General features: G+C 38.4%; 1 protein-coding gene across 1 annotated transcript in view; it reads left to right on the top strand.

Moving 5' to 3' along the window:
- The window catches only part of HDAC9 (histone deacetylase 9), a 455676-nt gene that overhangs the window by 340295 nt on the left and 96370 nt on the right, over positions 1-19011 (top strand). Inside the window, exons 18-22 of the mRNA XM_059466708.1 lie at positions 1813-1920; positions 13450-13505; positions 13748-13835; positions 18154-18273; positions 18598-18695. Coding sequence (XP_059322691.1) covers positions 1813-1920; positions 13450-13505; positions 13748-13835; positions 18154-18273; positions 18598-18695 — 470 coding nt within the window. The remainder of the gene's footprint in view (positions 1-1812; positions 1921-13449; positions 13506-13747; positions 13836-18153; positions 18274-18597; positions 18696-19011) is intronic.

Raw genomic sequence — 19011 nt, forward strand, 5'->3', positions numbered from 1 at the left:
TCACAGTTCCTCTAAAGCAACAGAGAGATAACTTAAAGGTCTGCCTAATTTTACTTATGATATTGCTGTTTTCACTGCTTGGTTTCTTTCTTGTTTCTTTTTACCTGTTGATCAGTGCACATCTTTCCAAAAGCTACTTTTATTTCTTTAAATCTCAAGCTACCAACCTACAAAACAAGTATAATAAATCATCCCATATCAAGCTGATGATGCTCAATTGTGTTTGTACAACATTTTGAGTTTCTCAGATGAAAAGAGTGTGCTGTGTCTACTGCTATTCTAAACTTTGCAAGCAAAATCCAGTTTTCTTATTCAGGTCTATTGCAAATACAAACTATTTTCATTAGTTCTGCTGCATGCACACAGAACTGATCAAAATTATAGAAAAATCAGGTTCAGTATACTGAAAAAATAAGATCATTTTAATAGCTTGAAATATAATATTATTGTAACAGTAATGGCAAAGACATTTGACAGGTGCAGAGAAGATCAAGCTTAGATCAAGCTTCTTTCTGTTTCAAATGACTAATCAGAGAAATTCCTCTGAACTTCCAGAGTCAAGTAGCAGTGCATCCATTTTCAATTACTCGATTTCTTGATTTCTTTCCTTTTTTTTTTTTCTTTTCTTTTTTTTTTTTTTTTTTAATGGAATTAGGAACAGAAGCTTCTGGTTCAAACTGAAAACATGTCTCAGTGTGCTTGGAAGTCATCCAAATAGCATCTGCCACAGTATTTTGTCTATTTCTAAACGTTTTTCTTTTCATGATAAATTTGTACGGTATGCTACAATTAAATGCACTTCCCATGGAGCATCGAGGAAGTCTGGCTGTCTCTTTGGATAACTTTTTCAGACTATTTAATACCATCTTGTCTGCTTTACATAATACATAATATATATAGGGATATACAACATTTCACCTGTGTGTTTTGGTGTGTTTCTGTAAATAAACAGTCGTTAAATATAGATTTCAAAAGTAAAGTTTTAGCACACTGATTGAAACTGTAGAGCAGCGCTACTTAGCCACCTTTACACTATATTCTTTGTAATGCAATGTATCACACATCACAATTTCTCATTTAGAAGGCACCAAAGACAACTCTCTCTGCTTTAAAACCCCTCGTTTATCTGTTACAAAATAAAGCCTTCCAGTCAAAGCGTATTAGTTCATCAAGACAGGCGATACAGCAAAGGTCTTGCTTTATACAATTCCATTTTCTGTCCATGGCAAGAGTGACCGCTGAAATTATTTAAAGCAATTAATTGCTCCAATTTCCGACACTTATAAACAACCGCCTGGGAAGGAAAAACGAGAGGTTACTACTCTCTTTAAGAAAGGGCCACTGATGTGCCACTGATGAGCTTTGGTGGCACGGGCTGTCCGTGCCTCTGCTGCGGCAGCAGTGGCTGTTCATTCCCGATGGACATTCCCGATGGACATTCCCGATGGATATTCCCGATGGTCCCGGGGCTGGCAGGTCCCCGTCACCTCGCCAGCCAGCTTGAGGAGCGTCTGGCGAGCAGGCCGGGCCCGGCCGATGTAACACTGTTTGTAATGAGAAATCTAAACAGGGAATGGCAGCGAGGCATGACAGGAATGTGTTTCCATTGGAGAAGCCCGTGCAGAGAAAAAGCATAAGCAGAGCCATGTCCAGAAGGCCTTTCAGCTGGCCAGCACGGAAGACTGATGTTATTGTACACGGGCTGTCACGCTGCCAGCCCTCCCTCACGGGTTTGTTTTCTCTCATGCTCTCCCTCTCGCTCTCCCTCTCCCCTCTCCGCTGCCTTCCTCCCGGGGCCGGCTGTTTGCTCAGGTGGACAGTGACACCGTTTGGAACGAGCTGCACTCGGCCGGGGCGGCACGCATGGCGGTGGGCTGTGTCATCGAGCTGGCGGCCCGCGTGGCCTCCCGGGAGCTGAAGGTGAGGTCCGGGCCGCGCCGTGGGTGGGAGCGCCGGGCGGGCCGGGGCGCGGGCGGGGGGCTCGGGGCCGGCGGGGCTACAGCGCTCGGCTCCGGGAGGGCGGCGGGACGAGAGCCGGGGGCGCGTCCGCCAAGGTGTGGCAGGGCAGGAACCGCAACGGCCCGGGCTGGTGCCAGCGCCGAGGGGCTGCAGCCCGAGGGGAAGTTAGTGCCCATCTCCGGCCAGGGGCTGCGGCGCGCCCTTTGAAGTCAAGTTTTATTTATTTTAAATTTTTGTAACTATGGTTGTTGAGTCACGTGCGCAATGTCAGGATACCACCCAGCGAGAGGGGAGGCGAGGCTGGCCGGGAGGGCGATGGGCAGGCGGTGCCCGGTGCCAGCCTGCCCGTGCCCCTCCTGCAGCCGCCGGGCCCCTTCCCGCTCCTGTCTCCGTGCCGCCGGATCTGCGAGGCATGATGTACGAAACCCAAATTATCCCCAGTCTAAACAATTTATAAAAGCTCCAGACCTGACAGACTTTGACATTTTATTTGGTATTTTAACGGCCCTATTTAAAGGTACACCATATGCAGCCGGAGTGCAGGCTTGCCCCAATAAACATTGTTGGAGCTAACATGTCTCCTTAATGAAACTGTTTATTCGCTTTCCAGTCCACACACTAATGGATTCAGTCCTATTTCCAGAATCAAGATGGAAATAAATATTTTTAAATTAACACTGCATGATGATTTCTAAAATTGCAAATTCTGTTTGGAAAATTTTCTTCCTGTATATTTCTCTCATTTCGATCAAAATATTAGCTACCTATTTGGGAATGGATATGTATATTTATGTGTATATTTAGACAGATACAGAATGAATCAGGGTTAAAAGACAGCATATTGAGGTGAAATTCAGTACTATAGCTTTGACATAATAAAATGCAGTTTTATATTTTTATGTTTATCTGAACTTTTATGTTCAGGTACTGAAATCATTAGTCAGGTACCACACAAAATGTACAAATTTTGAAAGATCATGGGCAGGGTGCATTACATGGGATCCTGTTGTGTATCTTTTCTGATGGGTTCTTCATCCCCTTTAAGGTTTTTTGGGCATAGTAAGATATGTAACTCACTGTGCATTGTTCCACACACAGAAATAATGAATGTGATGAAGGATTTTTTAGCTAGTTTTTATCTTTAGAAACTATATGACACCACTGTCTAAGGCAATTTAAAAGCAAGTTTTGGTAAGAAAAGTGAGATATGTCCTATGTGCACTTGACACGAGTGAGGTCCACTGCAGAATCTTTACCACTTACCTCTGTACACTTGTGGTGTGTCTCACACAGTGTGAATGCTCTTGCTTAAATAAGTATGTGATAGCTGAAAAGAATCACCAGCCATTGTAAGACTTCTACTAGTAGTGTTGCAGGAGTTTGTAAACAAATATTTTATATTTAGTATTGGATATTCTATATTTAGAACTAGTTTGTAGTTCAATGTAACGTTATTGTTGATCCTAAATAGAATATTTTTCTACAATGCAGAGAATTGAAGTCTCATGCAACTTGCAAGTTGAGACATAGGAAAGGCAACTTTTTAATAGGCCCAGTAGTTGATTTAAACCAAATCTTCAGAAAAACAGAAATGGAAGGGATTTTCTGTGAAAGAGAATTGTGAATATTCCTGCCATTCCTTATAGGTGTTTATCTAACCTGCTCCTGGACTTCCAGCATGAAGCCCAGTGATTTACATGCCTCTATGGCATCTGTATGAGCTATCAATCTGCATGTGGTATTTTTCATTTAAGGCTATGGAAAGGTTATTAATGCCTGACTGTCAGTAGAAAAGCATGTTAGCAGAAGTTCTGTAAATTCAACGGTCCTGACATTAGCTATTTTGTACAGTCATCCTGTGTGCATTTCCATTCAAACCCAGGCTTTGCTAGCAAGTTGCTCTCAATACTCTCATATTGTAAATTGCACTAGGTGGGGTTGTGCAGTGCTTTCTGGAGTTCTCTACAATCTCCATATGATTGCAGACCCAAACCTTTGTGCTTTTACATGTTCCTTTTCCATCTTCCTGCATTTTATCTGTAGAAAAATAAGTTGCTCAGCTGTTTCTGTTAGGGAAAATACCAATTTTATAGTGTACTTTTGAAAATCTAAGGGGAAGAAGATGAACTTAACCACTTTGATGTGCATTCATTGAGCAGATATGCATGTGAAGCAACCATTTGGGGCCTGTACTGTGAGCACTGAGTGGGAGGATTAAGCTCTGATGGGAATCTGGAATGATCTGCTACAGCCTCAGAAATTTTGGACGACAAAAAAAGCACCTTCCAAGAATTGCATGCAAGCTATAACAGCTCTACAACATGTTAACAGCAAGATGAGCACAGCAGAGAAGCACACCATAGTAGTTCCCTGGACGTTTCCCACTGTGGATTGCTATCAGATGGTGTACTGGCAGTTTGTGTCAATTCAAGCAGTTTAAACCCCACATTTTTTTACAAAAGCTAGAGTGTGGAAACAAACATCAAGTGCCCTGTATGGATAAGGATCTGACATATAAAGTTCATTTCAGGAAGGATAGACATTTCAATGACTATGCTTATTCCATGGTGTCTACTGATGTTGCTTGCTGTGGCACAAAGTGATAGTAATAGGTTGGAGCTATGTTGCTAAGAAAAGAGATGAGACTGCAACATAAACCATGAAAGTCTGCAGAACAATTGGGAGATTCATTACAGAGCTGGGCGTGAGTCAAACTCATATATAGGGCAAAAAATTCTTCACTTTATTCTGAATTTCCTGAGACTATCAGTCCCATTGCACACAAGTGTCATTGAGAACAGCAAGATGTTGTTCATCTGATTTGGACAGTGTTCAAAAACTGACAAGGAATTAAGAGGAATTCTCTTTGCTGTAGTTCAAACCCCTTGCGAGACATCAGATTTCTTTGATCTCCTTGATCACTGGGAAAAACATCAGTGTGGCATTCCTAGAGATGTAAAACAATAGGCACAATAGTAATTAACAGTGGTGCAGGGTTTTCAGGGGGGGTGGAGGTTGGTGGGGTTTTTGTTAGGGGGGTTGGTTGGTTTTTTTTTTTTAGAGTTTTTTTGTTTTTTGTTTTTTTTTTTAATTAAGACAATTGCTGCTTCTCTGGGAAGCCTTAATCTGGATGGTTTTTTGTATTTAATTATATACAATTGTTAAAATTAAGCATTCTGTGGTTCTGCTTAATAATATCATGAATAGTCATTAATATCCATTTGATATACTTTTGAAGTAGTATTTAACAAAGAATCACACCACTACTGAAATATATAGTACTATAAATGTGATGTTATACTGAGTCAAATGCTATGCTTTTCCTTTTTTCATTAACTTCCATGTCTGATGAATGTGTTCTTGGCAATTTTACAGTAGGAGATGAGCCTAATTATTGCATGACGGTTACCTTTTTTTGAGCTGTTTGTAATTAAGAAAGCTGCTGATGCACAAGGAGGTATTTATGTTATGTGGAATCAGAGCCACACCTCTCCTGTCTGTCTGTTTTTATGGATCTATGTTTGGTCATTTCTCATTTCCTGAACAGATTTATGTAAAAAGCTTCTAATAGTCTGTTGCCTGTCTCAAGACTTTTTGAAGAGGGGAGTATGTGGATCTGGGTGAATAGAATTCCACCACAGTCCTTAGCTATAGCCAATAAATTGTTTTATCAGATAAGAGACATCCTCTGATATATTAGTGCTTGTGGAAGAAATAGAGGTAGTGCCCAGCATGTGATTTCTTGCACGCAGTGTATCTCATGAACCTGGAAATCATTGTCTCTAGCCTCTACTTAGTGACCTCACCTTCAGAAAGAGGGTCCAAAAAGATGCAGACAGAGAGCATTTCTTTCCTGGAAGTGTCTCCTGAGGTTCTCATTGCTCTCTTTCATTGCCAAAGGATGTGGCACTGTGAGGTGCTGTCCTGCCCTCCCTTCTCATTTATTGCCCGCCCGGTGCTTCCCTTGCATCGATGGTGATGCTCAGCTCAGTTCCCCTCCCCTCCCTGCTGCTGTGCTGCTTCCCTCGCAAGAGCTGTGCACCAGGAGACTCTTCCCTTGCCTCTGCATCTGTCCTGCACGGCAGGCAAGTCCCTCCAGCTGCCCAGCTGGACAAGTACAGAGCTTCTACAAACCACACATTAGAAAAGTCTTGGAGAAAAAAAAGGAGAGTTTCTGCATCTGTGGTCTTTTGAGTTTCAGATTTCATTTGTAGCTGTTAGAACTTGGAAAGAATCTTATCTTTAGGACTCAGCTTGTGAAATTGTTGTTTTTGCTTTTCCTGAAAGAGTTTAGGTTGCTGATATTTTCGTTTTGCTAACCAAATTATTTATGTTGATGCTGCCACCTGTTTTGTTGCCATATATTTGGTGTTTATGACATGGTTAATACGACATTTAAAAAGCTGGAGTTCAGTTAGGTTAGTATGATAATTTTGCAGTAATGATACTTCATTGAATAATGTCCTCCAAAATGTTAGTTGTTCTTGTGATAGTTGTTTTATTTTGTGTCACTTTGTGAAGACTAAATGTGTTTTAATTTATTTTCTGATAACAAATTGTACATTTCTCTGTCTGTTTTTCTTCAATATCTTTAAATTGACTGGCAGGAATAAAGATTATACAGGTGAAAAATATAATTTGAAAAGAGTATACCTAATAAAAACCTCTTTTTGGGAGAGATTACCAAAGGGGAAATGGGAGTCATTCTCCCAATGGGAGATGACTAATCATCATAGGTAACTCACTGCCAGAGCAGAGAGCAGAACATGTAACTGCTGAAAATACAAAGGAACAGTGCTGAAATATTTTTCTTCAGCCTCAAATGAACCCTTCAGTACTATTATAAGGTAAAGTATTTTAAATACAGAACCTATAATAAGTATTACTGTCTAGTTAACTTTGCATATCCTTTAAATATGTAAATCTTTGTGGTGGTAGCACTGTTCTCTGTGATAGAAACATGTAGTGCTGTATATTTTTTTTAATTTTGAAAACTTGAAACAGAAGAGACCTGCACAAAATCCTGTCAAGAGCTGGTAGGATTTGCTTCAAAAAATTGAGTGAATCAGGAAGCAATTTTTTAAAAGAACACTTAAAAAGAAAGGCACATAAGTTAAAAGCATGGTCTGAGGCTGTCTTGAATATCCACTTCAGCTGAATCAAGTGAAGCAAAAGCCATTTTTCTACCCTATCATATGTGTGTGTGCACACGCACACAGACACAAACAAACATGTAAAGTTGCCCTGTTGGTAGCTAAGGGTCATTTAACAGAATGAAAGCAATTGAAATGAGTTTCCCCTGAACCAGAATCTGATACATTCCTGGGATTGTTCTTTCTGATATGTCAGGTTGAATCAATACCAAAGTAAACCTCCTGAATTTGGTCGTTGCTATTCTGGTGTCTTTGAAGTCATCCATAGATGACTTAAATTGAACTTGAAGCTCTCATTCCAAATGAGCTTGGTTTTTACTGGTCTCTTTGTCACCCAGGGCTATGGAGGAATCATCATGTGGGTAGTAGTACTGATCTAGTGAATAAACAGCATTAGCCTAATCAACTTCCTCTTCCCCCCAAGTTCCTTCTAGTTTTAAAAGTATTCTAAATAAAAATCTTTTGGCCATATGTCACAGCGGAATTGCTAGGTTTACTTGCAACAAAAAAAATAAAATAAATTAGCATTCTAAAGACAAAATAAGCAAAAAAGAGCAGAGAAGAAATGTCTCCCTAGTCCCACAGTGTCCTTCCTCTAGTGAAGCTTTAGGCCAGCAAATTTGCATGGCTTCCTGAACAACGCAAAACCCCACACAGCTCCATTGGCTGCCTACAAAAATCTCCTTTCCTGAAATGTGCTCTGTGCCCAGGTGCCTCCTGGACCATATTTCTCCTGCAATCTCTTCCCTATCCTTGCTTCTACCTTTTCACTCTATGCCCTATAAAAATCTCACTTTGCATGAAAAAAAAATCCAGGTGATGTGATACAGCCACAAAAAGAGACATTTTTTCCACAGCCATCCACAGCATTTTGAACAATGCATGCGTGTAAGAAAGAGTAACAAATTAATACTTATTTTACTTATTTTAATCATAAATATATGATTGATAAAAGCTTTCAATAAATTTTACCAATGAAACCTTTTAGATAGTAGTTTGTATTCTTTGCTTTTACAAAGTTAGAAAAATTTGCAAAATTTTGTATTAAACCATCTCTTAGATACTCTATCCTAGCAATTATGGTTATATTTATAGTTGAGTGACTGTTATTATTTCATATAATCAGACAACTTTAATTATATGTGTGGTACATGGCTTACCTCCATGACCACTCTGTACTAGAACACTTTTGTATGCTTTCTTTCCCAATATAGTTAACACTAGTTGTGGCTAAACAGGCCGTCATGCTTGTATCTGAGCTAGTCTGCAAGCACCAGCTTTCCATGTGTGTTTTCTGATGCTATCCACTTAGGCCTTCAGGAAAGCAGACAGGGAACTCTTTGTTTCCATCAAAGTTAAGTGTTTAATGTCCATTTTTGTGTGCTTGCCCTCTACTAGCTTCCTCTGCAAGACAAAATAATATTCCCTCATGTCCATTAGTGTTTTTTTGGCAAATCTACATGCTATTCTGTTAAATCACAGGTTCTTGTTCACTTCATTCGTAGACCCTTGGGGCCAAGTGCTGACTCCTGCCCTGGCTGTATGAGTAGCTTGTAAAATTGTCCCAAACAGGTGCCCAAGGATTTCCTCAGCCTGACACCACTCATTCTCATGCTTACCCTCCCTGATGGATGGCATAGCTTGGGATTGTGTTACAGCATGTGGCACTGATAAGAATGTGGCTGTCTTCTTCCTGGTAGCAGTTGCAAGTGGATTCTTGAAGGCAGCCAAGACTTAAAGCGGCCCTGATGTTTGTTATTGTAGGTCTTGGCTACACCAGAGATGGCAGAGTTAAGGATGGCACTAAGGCCACTTTAGGGATTAGACCTGTTAGCTACACTGTATGGACCACCTTTTAAATATAAAGAAATTGGGCTTTTATATGACTTTATAAGGATACAACTATATATATGTATATGACTCAGGGAATATAAATTCTGACAGGACAAACTGATACATTTCTGTATAATGATGTATTATACATTTCTGTATAATTCTCATTCTGAAACGTGCACACTGAAGCAAAAATAGAACCTTTCCATTAAAAACAAGTGCATGTCCAAGACTGCCTTGTTTAAGCACTGGTAGTTTTAAGAGTTAACTGTGAGATAGATTAAGGGATTTAGACAAGTTGGAATTAAAAACTTGCAGCATCTAACCTTAGGAGCAAGTTGAGCTTCAAGTGTGGAATTCAGACCCCCAGTTAGTTACCCAGTCTCCATCTAAAATACACAGAACATGTGAGGTTGGAAGTGGCCTCAGGAGGTCATTCTGTCCCCCTCCCTTGCTCAAATAGAGCTGCTTAGAGCTAGTTGCCTAGGTGTATGTCCAGATGGCTTTTGTATATCTCCAGGAATGCAGACTCTACAACTTTTCTGGGCAAGCTGTTGTATTGTTTGGTCACCTACACCATAAAAGGGTTTTTTCATATGAAGCCTGTGCTCATTCAGTGCCTCTTGCCCCTTGAATAGATGACATAGATGTCATTGCTCATTCATACAGGGGTTTACAGCTTCAATTTCTAATATTAATTAACAATTTTTTGTGTTTGAATAAAAGCTGAGGAAGAACATAACTCCAGTCCTATTGTTAGAAAACTTAGACTGAAAAGATGTATGTCAATATCTATTTTATGGACCACATAATCTAAGTACACAAAGTGGTGTGGGAAAAAAAATTACAAAGTCATCCCCATGTTCAAGAAGTTGAACCTGAGTCTTTTACTACTTCAATAAGTGTTCTTGGGGTACCTGTTGTGGTTTATTGCTACTTTTTGCATGGCACTAGCTTTTCTCAAAGTCTGCAAAAAGCCAGATGATTTTCCTAGGGTAGTACTAGGCTGAAACTACTATGCACTGCTTTTCAGTGAGGCTTCTCACCATACCTGGAGTACCTGACTGTCCAAGAAACTCTTGGTTCACTTGGAATCTAGGCAAACCAAGCTTCTCAAGACTGTCTTGTGAATGGAAGAATCATTCACACCTTGCCACAGTGACCACATATTGCCCTAGAGAAAAATTGTCTGCATCTAGTTTTATCTCCTGTGTGGAGGTAATGTAATAGAAACACTGTGGAACTCTGCAATAGATGGTCAGTTCTAAGGCCTGGATTGTCCACTCATGTTATGGTATTGTCTTGAGTTCTTGTCTTGGAAAGGATCATGGAGAGGCACAGTAGATACTGAAGATTGATGTAGACCAACACTGTAACCCAGAACGCTACAGAAAGGGATTAACTTGACCACCAAAGACAAGAAGGCCATAGTAGGATGTACACCTCTGTTCTTTGGAAATAAACCATCCAAGTCATGAAAGAGGAGTATACTTAGCTGACTGTGGAAAAAGACAAACATTTTTCTTAGTTTTCATTAAAGGTCCAACTCAGCAGGTTTATCTGCAGCTGATCTTCTGTGTAAACTGAGTCTGGGCAGACTTCTCTTCCTTTGTTGTTCAAATATGCACACATTTTAGAATATCTCTATTCAGGCTTTATTCTTAATCCTCAAATTTAAATAAAGGTAACCACATAATGGCGCAGACATGAATCGTTTTTCTAATGTTCATGTCTGTCAGTCAGTTTAATGTTCTGTCTACTTATAAAGGTGTCTGTATCCTAATATAAATAAGGCTCTGTACAAAAATGCTTTGAATTTATGTGTGTTGGCTTCATTTTCAACATATTGCTCTGTGTTAGTCTTTCTATCTTTAAAGCAAATTTTTGCTTTTCAGTCTACTGTTCTGCTGTCTACTGAGCTCACTGTCTGGTATTTAAAATTGCATAAATAATAAAAAAAAATCATGTTACATTGTACTAATGTATGCTGTGTTCATGCAAAGTTTGAAAGTAGGAGAAATTAAGTGTTTTATCAATTGAACAAAAGTTGCCAATAATTCTGTATGGTAACTAGTTTTCAGTGTTTGGTATAATTCAACTATGTATTTTATCATCAGCATAACATATGCACAGTATTTCTTAAAATATTCAGTATTTCTTAAAATATGAAAATTTCCCATGTGAATACTGAACTTTTTGTGATGTAAAAACTCATAAAAAGTGGTCATGACCCTGTTGTGAATATCCTCTGTGCTGGTGGAGAACTGTAATAGTTAAGCTCTGATTCCAGAAATTACCTAGATATAATAAAACAGGGCTTCCAAAGAGCCTTGTCAAAGGGAACAGAAGAGAAGCCTACACTGTAACTGTCATATTGTCAAAAACAGCAGTGCTGATATTTTCTGTCTCTATATTGGCCCATGAAATCCTCCTAGAGATAATCATCTTAATTATATTGATCTTTTGGGAATACTGATAAAGTTAGATGATAATGAGCTGTTAGCTGAGCAGGGGCAGCTGTAAGCCTTTCATGGACTTTTTCCAAATTCCTAAAAATATTGAGAGAAGAAAATGCAGGTAGCTCTTTCTCTACTAATACCCTCTTTGCTGAGTCTTTTTTCAGCTCATTATCCCGACATTCATCAGCATACTTTGTTTTTTCATAAAGGCTACAAAAGAGTTCTTTGCCAAATTCTTCTTTAAGTCATGTTTTGTGTGCGAAGAAAATGTTAAAAAATCCTCATAAAGATTGAGAATACAGTTTTAGCTGAGAGTTGAAAGCTGGTTTAGTGCAGTCCATAATGCCTTTTTTTTTTTTTTTTTGGTGTGCTTGATCTATAGGAAATTTATATTCCATCTCCAGGAATGCCTGCATGAATACTGACATGTATAGTTTTTGTGCTTTTTAATTATTGGGTTGTTGTGTTTTGTTTCTTTGGATTTGTATTTTTAATTTGGACACTTAATGTAAAATAAATCATGATGTCAAATCTCTCAGATCCTTTAAATGGTGCCCAGAAGAACCACTGTTAGCCATGCACTCCCTTGGTACTGTACTTTAAGTTTACTGAACTCTGATAGAACTTTGGCCATGCTCCGCAAAACTTGGCAGATGTCTGCTCAGATTACATCTAGCAGCAAATTAAATAAGACAAGATGGTAGTATTTGTTTATAAATAAATGCCAGTGAAGCAATTCCACAGGTACACACAAACCATGCATTCATATGATTGTAAATAAACAGATTCACAGGAACCAATGTAACTATTAACTGCCATGTCCCTCTGTATTTACATCAGTGTGAGTGAAAGTTTAATGATGGTTATTTTTCTCTCAGGAAAGAGAAGAAACATTTACATTTATCAATTTTAGTATATCAAACTGGAATACTTCAATACTGATGAATAAAATACAGAAGTATTACAATCTTTTTTCCTGTCCCCTCCTCTCTGAGAATACAATGCTTGATTGGTCATGCAGGCATACATACACATCTAGTGTTTGTGTGAAGCTGTGTGAAAATACAAGATATCTCATGGGCAGATATCTCACGTACAGATTATAATTTCTTATTTTTATGTATATGGTAATTGTCTTACTTGATGGCATATATATAACTGAATAGAAGGACTACCTTGGGTAGTTGAAATAAAGAGGAAATACTATGAAGCAGTGGTGTTTCTCCTGAATCTAACTGTTGTAAGAGAAATTTGATATGATATGAGATACTGCTTCTTGAACATATAATCTGACTTTCTGAATAGAGCTACCTTGCCAGCACTTCTACATTTTCCCTTTACCATACCCACACTGGAAGGATGGAAATTCCATTTTTCTTTTATCTTCGGTGACTCCAGAGGCAAAAAATTCCTTAGTCATCACTGATCCCAGTGCTGTACTTCATGAAATGCACATACAGTTCCAGAAAGGGTGTTAGAAATTGACTTCAGGGAATCTATTAACTTGCAAGCATGACAGGTTCCCAAGTGTAATTTACAGTTTGCAGAAATATGGGGTGTTCATTATCATCTTTTTTATACTGATAGAAATTACGTGTGTGGGGGGGGGTCTGAATTTATCATTTAGTCTATACAGAGATAAGGTTAACAATGGCTAATCATGTAAAATATATACCTCAAGCTACTTCTATTTTGAAGGATCTCAAGATAGAGCAAATTAGGATTACATGATCTTAGATGATCTTCATTTTAAATACAAATTCTAAACAGCAGAATTCGTAACAGGGCTTTCTCATCCTGCCTTTTTCCTCCTTTTTAGATCATGTTGTGTGTGTGTGTGTATATGCACACGTGTGTATTTAAATAGCTTATTTGCCACTGTTCTCAACAGTATTATTTCTGGCAGTACTATGAAAGGATGATTGGATAGAAAAAGTGCTCAAGAAGCTCTAATAGATTTCAATCCCCTCTGCCTGCTGCTCTGTTTTGCTCTGAGTCAAGTATTTTTTTAAGCTGATAATTGAAAACCTATCTTGTTCTTACAGAATGGCTTTGCTGTTGTAAGGCCCCCAGGCCATCATGCTGAAGAATCAACAGCCATGTAAGTACCAGGGAATATTGCCCATCTTGGAGCACTAAGGTTACTGGCAATCACCTGCATTGTGCATGTCTCTGAAGAACTGTAATTGCTAGCAGATGACTGAAAAGCCTTTCTAGGTACTCCCAGAAGCAGATTTATGGCCTCAGAGATCATATAGCATTTTTTAAAATGCTCTGAACATTATTTATAGCTGTTTTCCTGACTGATTTGCTTTCTTATTTCTGTTCTTCTCTATTCCACAGGGGGTTCTGCTTTTTTAATTCGATTGCAATTACTGCCAAATACTTGAGAGACAAGCTAAATATAGGCAAGATATTGATTGTAGATCTGGTATGTATTCTTGGCAAGCATCACACTTGAAGTGCATCTAGATGAAAGATAATGAATTTGTATTTATAAGTCTGACTTTCCTGCTTTTAATACCTACAAGTAATAAAGGTGTGCATTTCCTCTGATTTTGGGAACTCATTAAAGCCAGGATGGCAGTACTGAAGCTATAAACATCTATGTTTCACTTTAATGGTGTTAACTGCAATTTAATGAGAAGAAGGCACAGATCAGGGCAACTTTTATGGTCCTTAAATGAATTGATACTTCCACTGTTAAAATAACCTTACAGAACCCAAGTTTACTTTTCCCAACAGAATAGAAACTTTAAGTAGTCAGATATTCTTTAAAGAATGTTGTTGCATTGGTAACAAACTTTCCCCAGTTTGCAATGATTTGACTTGTTGTATAACTTTGATATTATTAAACAAATTGACAGATCGTTCCCCCCAAGAAGTTTTCTAGTCATGTATTGCAGGTTTTAGTGGTTCCCTGAAGAAAACCTATGTGATTAAAAATCCACTTCATTGGATTAGTCTTGTATTTTAATAGAAGGCATTTTACACAATACTTAATAAATTTAACAAATGGATTATTTAAATACAGATGACATTTGGCATGTTGGCTATATTATTTTCATGAATAATGAATTGGAGCTCTGCCTTGCACTCAAAGGATCAGCCCAATGCACAGCCCAAGGAAAGTTGAATGCTGATTTATGAGCACCATTTTTGTTTTCCTACAGTTCATGACGAGGTGTAATAGGGTGTCTGACAAAGCATAGACAGGAAATGAACCCTGGCATCAAAACCTAACCTGTTACATCTGCACTTAATTAATTTTTGCAGGTGATAAAAGATTTAAAGACAAAATATGTTAAAGGGTTTTTGAAGTGCAGAGCTTAATAGTCTAAATCTTGTTCATATCTGCACTCATAATTAAATCTTATTGTGGAGTCATGGCCTTACCATCTAGCACTTTTGTTCAGTTAAATATGCGTACTGACTGTTGAAGAGAAGCAGAGAAAGGGGGAGTGTGGGAGAAGAAATGGTAAGTGAAAAATGAGTGGCAGACTAAGTATATGTGTAGATTAAATATTCTTAGAATGTTTTTGAAATATTTCTCAGATTGTTCTGCTGTCATTTAGAAACATAATTGTAAACTGCCAGAAACTATTATTTCTGAAAAATTCACTTCTACTGTATGTTATGCATGTTTGCTGACTTGAATCTTTCAGTTCATTGCTGTAAATTCTGGTCAAAAGTGAACTCTCTGTTTATTCTCATTTTTAATGGGAAAAGCCTACTCAAAGTTTGTGAATGTTTTTAAGTCTTTTTGGCTGTAAATGTTATATGTGCCTCGTTGGGAAAAAACCCAAAACACTTCCCTTTGATATACTTAGCCAATAAGTACTTAGAAATTCAGCTTCAGTTTTTCACGGCAAGGTTAAATGTGCAAATCATTACCTGTGCAAATGATTACCTGTGAAGCTATCTTTACTCAGGAAAGCAGATAGGGAATTTTCAGCCTTTCTGCAACTGTCCCATTGACCAGAAAAACTCAGCGAGTGAAAGGGAAGAAATACATGGCTGACACAGATGACTTCATTCCTGGAGCAGTTGCAGTCCAGTCCCTAGTCTGCTCCATGGTCAGAGCAATGATGTACAAAAATTCATATGGAAAAGTTCTTATGCATGCAAACTATGCATAAATCACAGGCCAAACTTGATGAACGAACAAGTTAATAGTGACATCTTTATTCCCACCAACAGAGTTTGGGTATCTGAAGGAAAGAATGGAATTACAGATGTTAGACTTGGAATTAACCTTTAAGATTATATTTTGATAGTGACTAGCAAAGCAGGACCTCAAGCAAGTTGGCAGCTGTACATGTTACTGCAATATAAATATTAAAAAGTAATATCCAATCCCACACACTAAAGTGTGCTCTAGTTAAAAATTGTGTAGTCTTCATAGCTGCTACATGTCTTCATATATAAATTCTTAACTTTTTAATTGTCAATCTTCCCTTCATCTATTTAATCTATTTACACAGTAAAATAAAAGACATATCTGACAGTATTTTTTCCCTCATTCCACCATTTGCATAAATCTGTGGTTTTGAACTGTCTTATATACCCTGAATACATTTGATCCACTAAGGGCAGAATATGAGCTAATTTCCCTCATGCTAACATCCGCAGTCTGAAAGAACACATTCCTTTGTCTAATCAGAGATGCTAACTGCTCTTCAAAAAAGAGCTCTTAGTGGAGTCAAAGTTTAAACAAGAAAGCTAGCTTGAGATTTGAATAATAAAAAAAAAAGTAATGAGGAAAAGAAATATCTCAATGCCCCTTTAACATTTTTCCTTCTGTGTTGGAAACTGTTGCAGAAAGAATATATCTAAAGCCCCAAATGTATATGGAAAAAAAAGACAAAATAAAAAAGTGAAGTCCTACTGTGTCCCTTCAGATCTATCTATGTGTCCAGCATAGCTTGTCAGATTGTTGAAATCCTCTTTCCAGGATCATCCATACTTGCATTTATGCTCATAGGAGTTGAGTCTGTTTTGGAGTAAACCAATTAGCTCTGTCACAGCTGAAGACTGAATGGGATTCTGGGATTAGTTTGCATGCCAGATTTTACTTCATTTGCCAGTCAGAACCATCTAACACTAGACTGGCTGCCTTGAAATCTTCAACAGCCACAGACCAGTGTGTTCTCCTTTGTACGTCTCATGTGATACATTTAACCTTGGCATTAAGTCACAGTTGGGCTGTAACTCCATCCTCATGTTGTTTCAAGTACTTTCAACATAGAAAAGAAAGGAAAGTCTTATAATATTACCCTGTAGAGGTCCCAGAGGAGGTCCAAGTCAAGCACAATGCAGTACAAGTAGGACTCAATCAATGTAGAGAGTTCTGAACAATGTGGGTGAAACTCATGGGCTGCTTCAGCTGGCAGGGAGTACAAGCAATGTTCAGTGCTTGCTGTGCTATTGGCAGTGCACACCTTGAGGTACAACTTGAGCCCTCCTGGAGTAGGCATAGTGAGGAGAATGTGACTTCTGTTTTGCAGACACTAAATTGGATTTAAACCTCATAACATTTGTAAAAAAAATACAGACTGGGTGACAATGACAGTGTTGCCATTCAGCATAGTTTTTCTGTCCCCCTTAATCCTCTAAATTAGAAATTTCAAAAGGATGGCTTAAAGGAGGAAAATAAAAAATATCTAAAAGTTTTCAGCCTCTTAGAAATACCAGTGAAGAAACATTTTAACTTTTACTGAAAGGCAAGTGGATTTTCCAATTTCACTTGTAAAATTGTGTGTCTAACCACACAGAATAGTAGTGAACTGTGAAAACAAACCAAAAAAAGGAAATGTCTGCATCATCAGCCTTTGTTTTATAGATATACTGTCAGCATTTCTTTGTCAGCCTTTTATTTAAAGACAGAATTTTATTCACTGTCATTATATAATGTTTGAAATATGGAGGCTGACCAAGGTCACTCCTTGATTGTGGAAGGCACCATCCTATCTGCCAGATGATTTAATAGCTAATGAGATCATATTCCTGTGTCTTCAACTGTTGCCGTCATGATTTTGCAAAAATGAAGTATGAAGTCCTTTCTGCATCTGGCATCTCTTTTGATGTGGATCTAACTGCTGAGGGACTGAATAGAACTGAATGTTTCAAGAAAGCCAATTTACTCAGCTGGTCGCAGAGCCTTTGACCTCAATAGTGGTACTTGGCAAATCAATGAATACTCTTATGTTTAGTGTTCTGTCAAGAATTGTGAAAAAGCTCTGTAAACCATAGATCCTTCTGCAAAATACTAGTTTCTAGTTTAAACATTAGTCTTTCTTCAGAGGCCAATGAGGCTAGTTAATTAAGCCTGAGGGGTTATGAACTGTTGGCAGTTAATAAGTCATAAAATTCCTCCATAAAACAGGATGCTAGATTCCATCACTGAGGCAAGGAGTACAAAGAGCCGGTGTATAAATATCTAATTGTACAAAAGGACTGGGATTTCTCAATGACTGCTCATCTGGAGTCTCCAGGGCACGCTCGCTATGGTTTCCTGATTTTTAGAAGCCAGTTTAAAAAATGAGTGCATTAAAGAGTAATTTGCCTGAAAGTTCAGGAAGTATGGGGTGGTGAAGGGAGGGGGAAAGGGAAAGACAAAAGGAGGGCAAGGGAGAGGGAGAGAAACTGAGAGAGAGAGAGAGGAGGGGGGTGTAAAAGAAAGCAGAACTGAGCTCTCTACACTGAGTTGGACATTATTACATTTGTCATCTGTTTTCTTTCTCCTTTAGGATGTTCACCATGGCAACGGTACACAGCAGGCTTTTTATGCTGACCCCAGCATCCTGTATGTTTCCCTCCATCGCTATGATGAAGGCAACTTCTTCCCCGGCAGTGGAGCCCCAAATGAGGTTAGGTTTATTTCTTTAGAGCCCCATTTTTATTTGTATCTTTCAGGTAATTGCGTTGCATGATTACCCCTAATTTTCTTGTCCTTCCCTGGTTCTTTAAATTACACCAGATTACCAAATTGTCTACTGGGAGCAGGGGACCAGTGGAGAACAAGTGCATAACCCAGAGCAGTCCTTGTCAAACAAGGCTGATCTGACATGTTGTTTGATGTTTGTTTCCAATGCAGATTTGAGAACTTTTTTTCTTCTCCCCTTTCCCTCTCTCTTTTCCTCCTCCTTTTTCTGCTTTTTCTCCCTTTTTGGCATTTTATTTCTTTTTTTCAGGTTGGAAGTGGCCCTGGCGAGGGGTATAACATAAATATTGCTTGGACAGGTGGCTTGGATCCTCCTATGGGTGATGTTGAGTATCTCACAGCATTCAGGTTGGTACCATTTAAAAGTCTTGAAAACTGTTTGTAGAACAAAAGCACATTAATAAGAGCTAATGTAATACTGAAAGTCAGGACAATAATCCATGGTGAAAATAAATTAATCCTGGAATTCCAGTATATGAGAGTTTAGTAAACTAAAAAATGGGTCATTTAATAGTTGTGATCATCCATGCAGAATCAACAAAAAATTTTTATTTAATTGGTCATTTGTGTTTTCATTATTATGCTATGGCAGTAAAATTGCTTTGAGCTTCCTTACTTCCCTGCCTAGAAAATTTATATGTAAGTATTTATTATGCCAGGCAGA

This window comes from Ammospiza nelsoni, chromosome 1 (assembly GCF_027579445.1).
Source record: "Ammospiza nelsoni isolate bAmmNel1 chromosome 1, bAmmNel1.pri, whole genome shotgun sequence".
Taxonomy (NCBI): Eukaryota; Metazoa; Chordata; class Aves; order Passeriformes; family Passerellidae; genus Ammospiza; species Ammospiza nelsoni.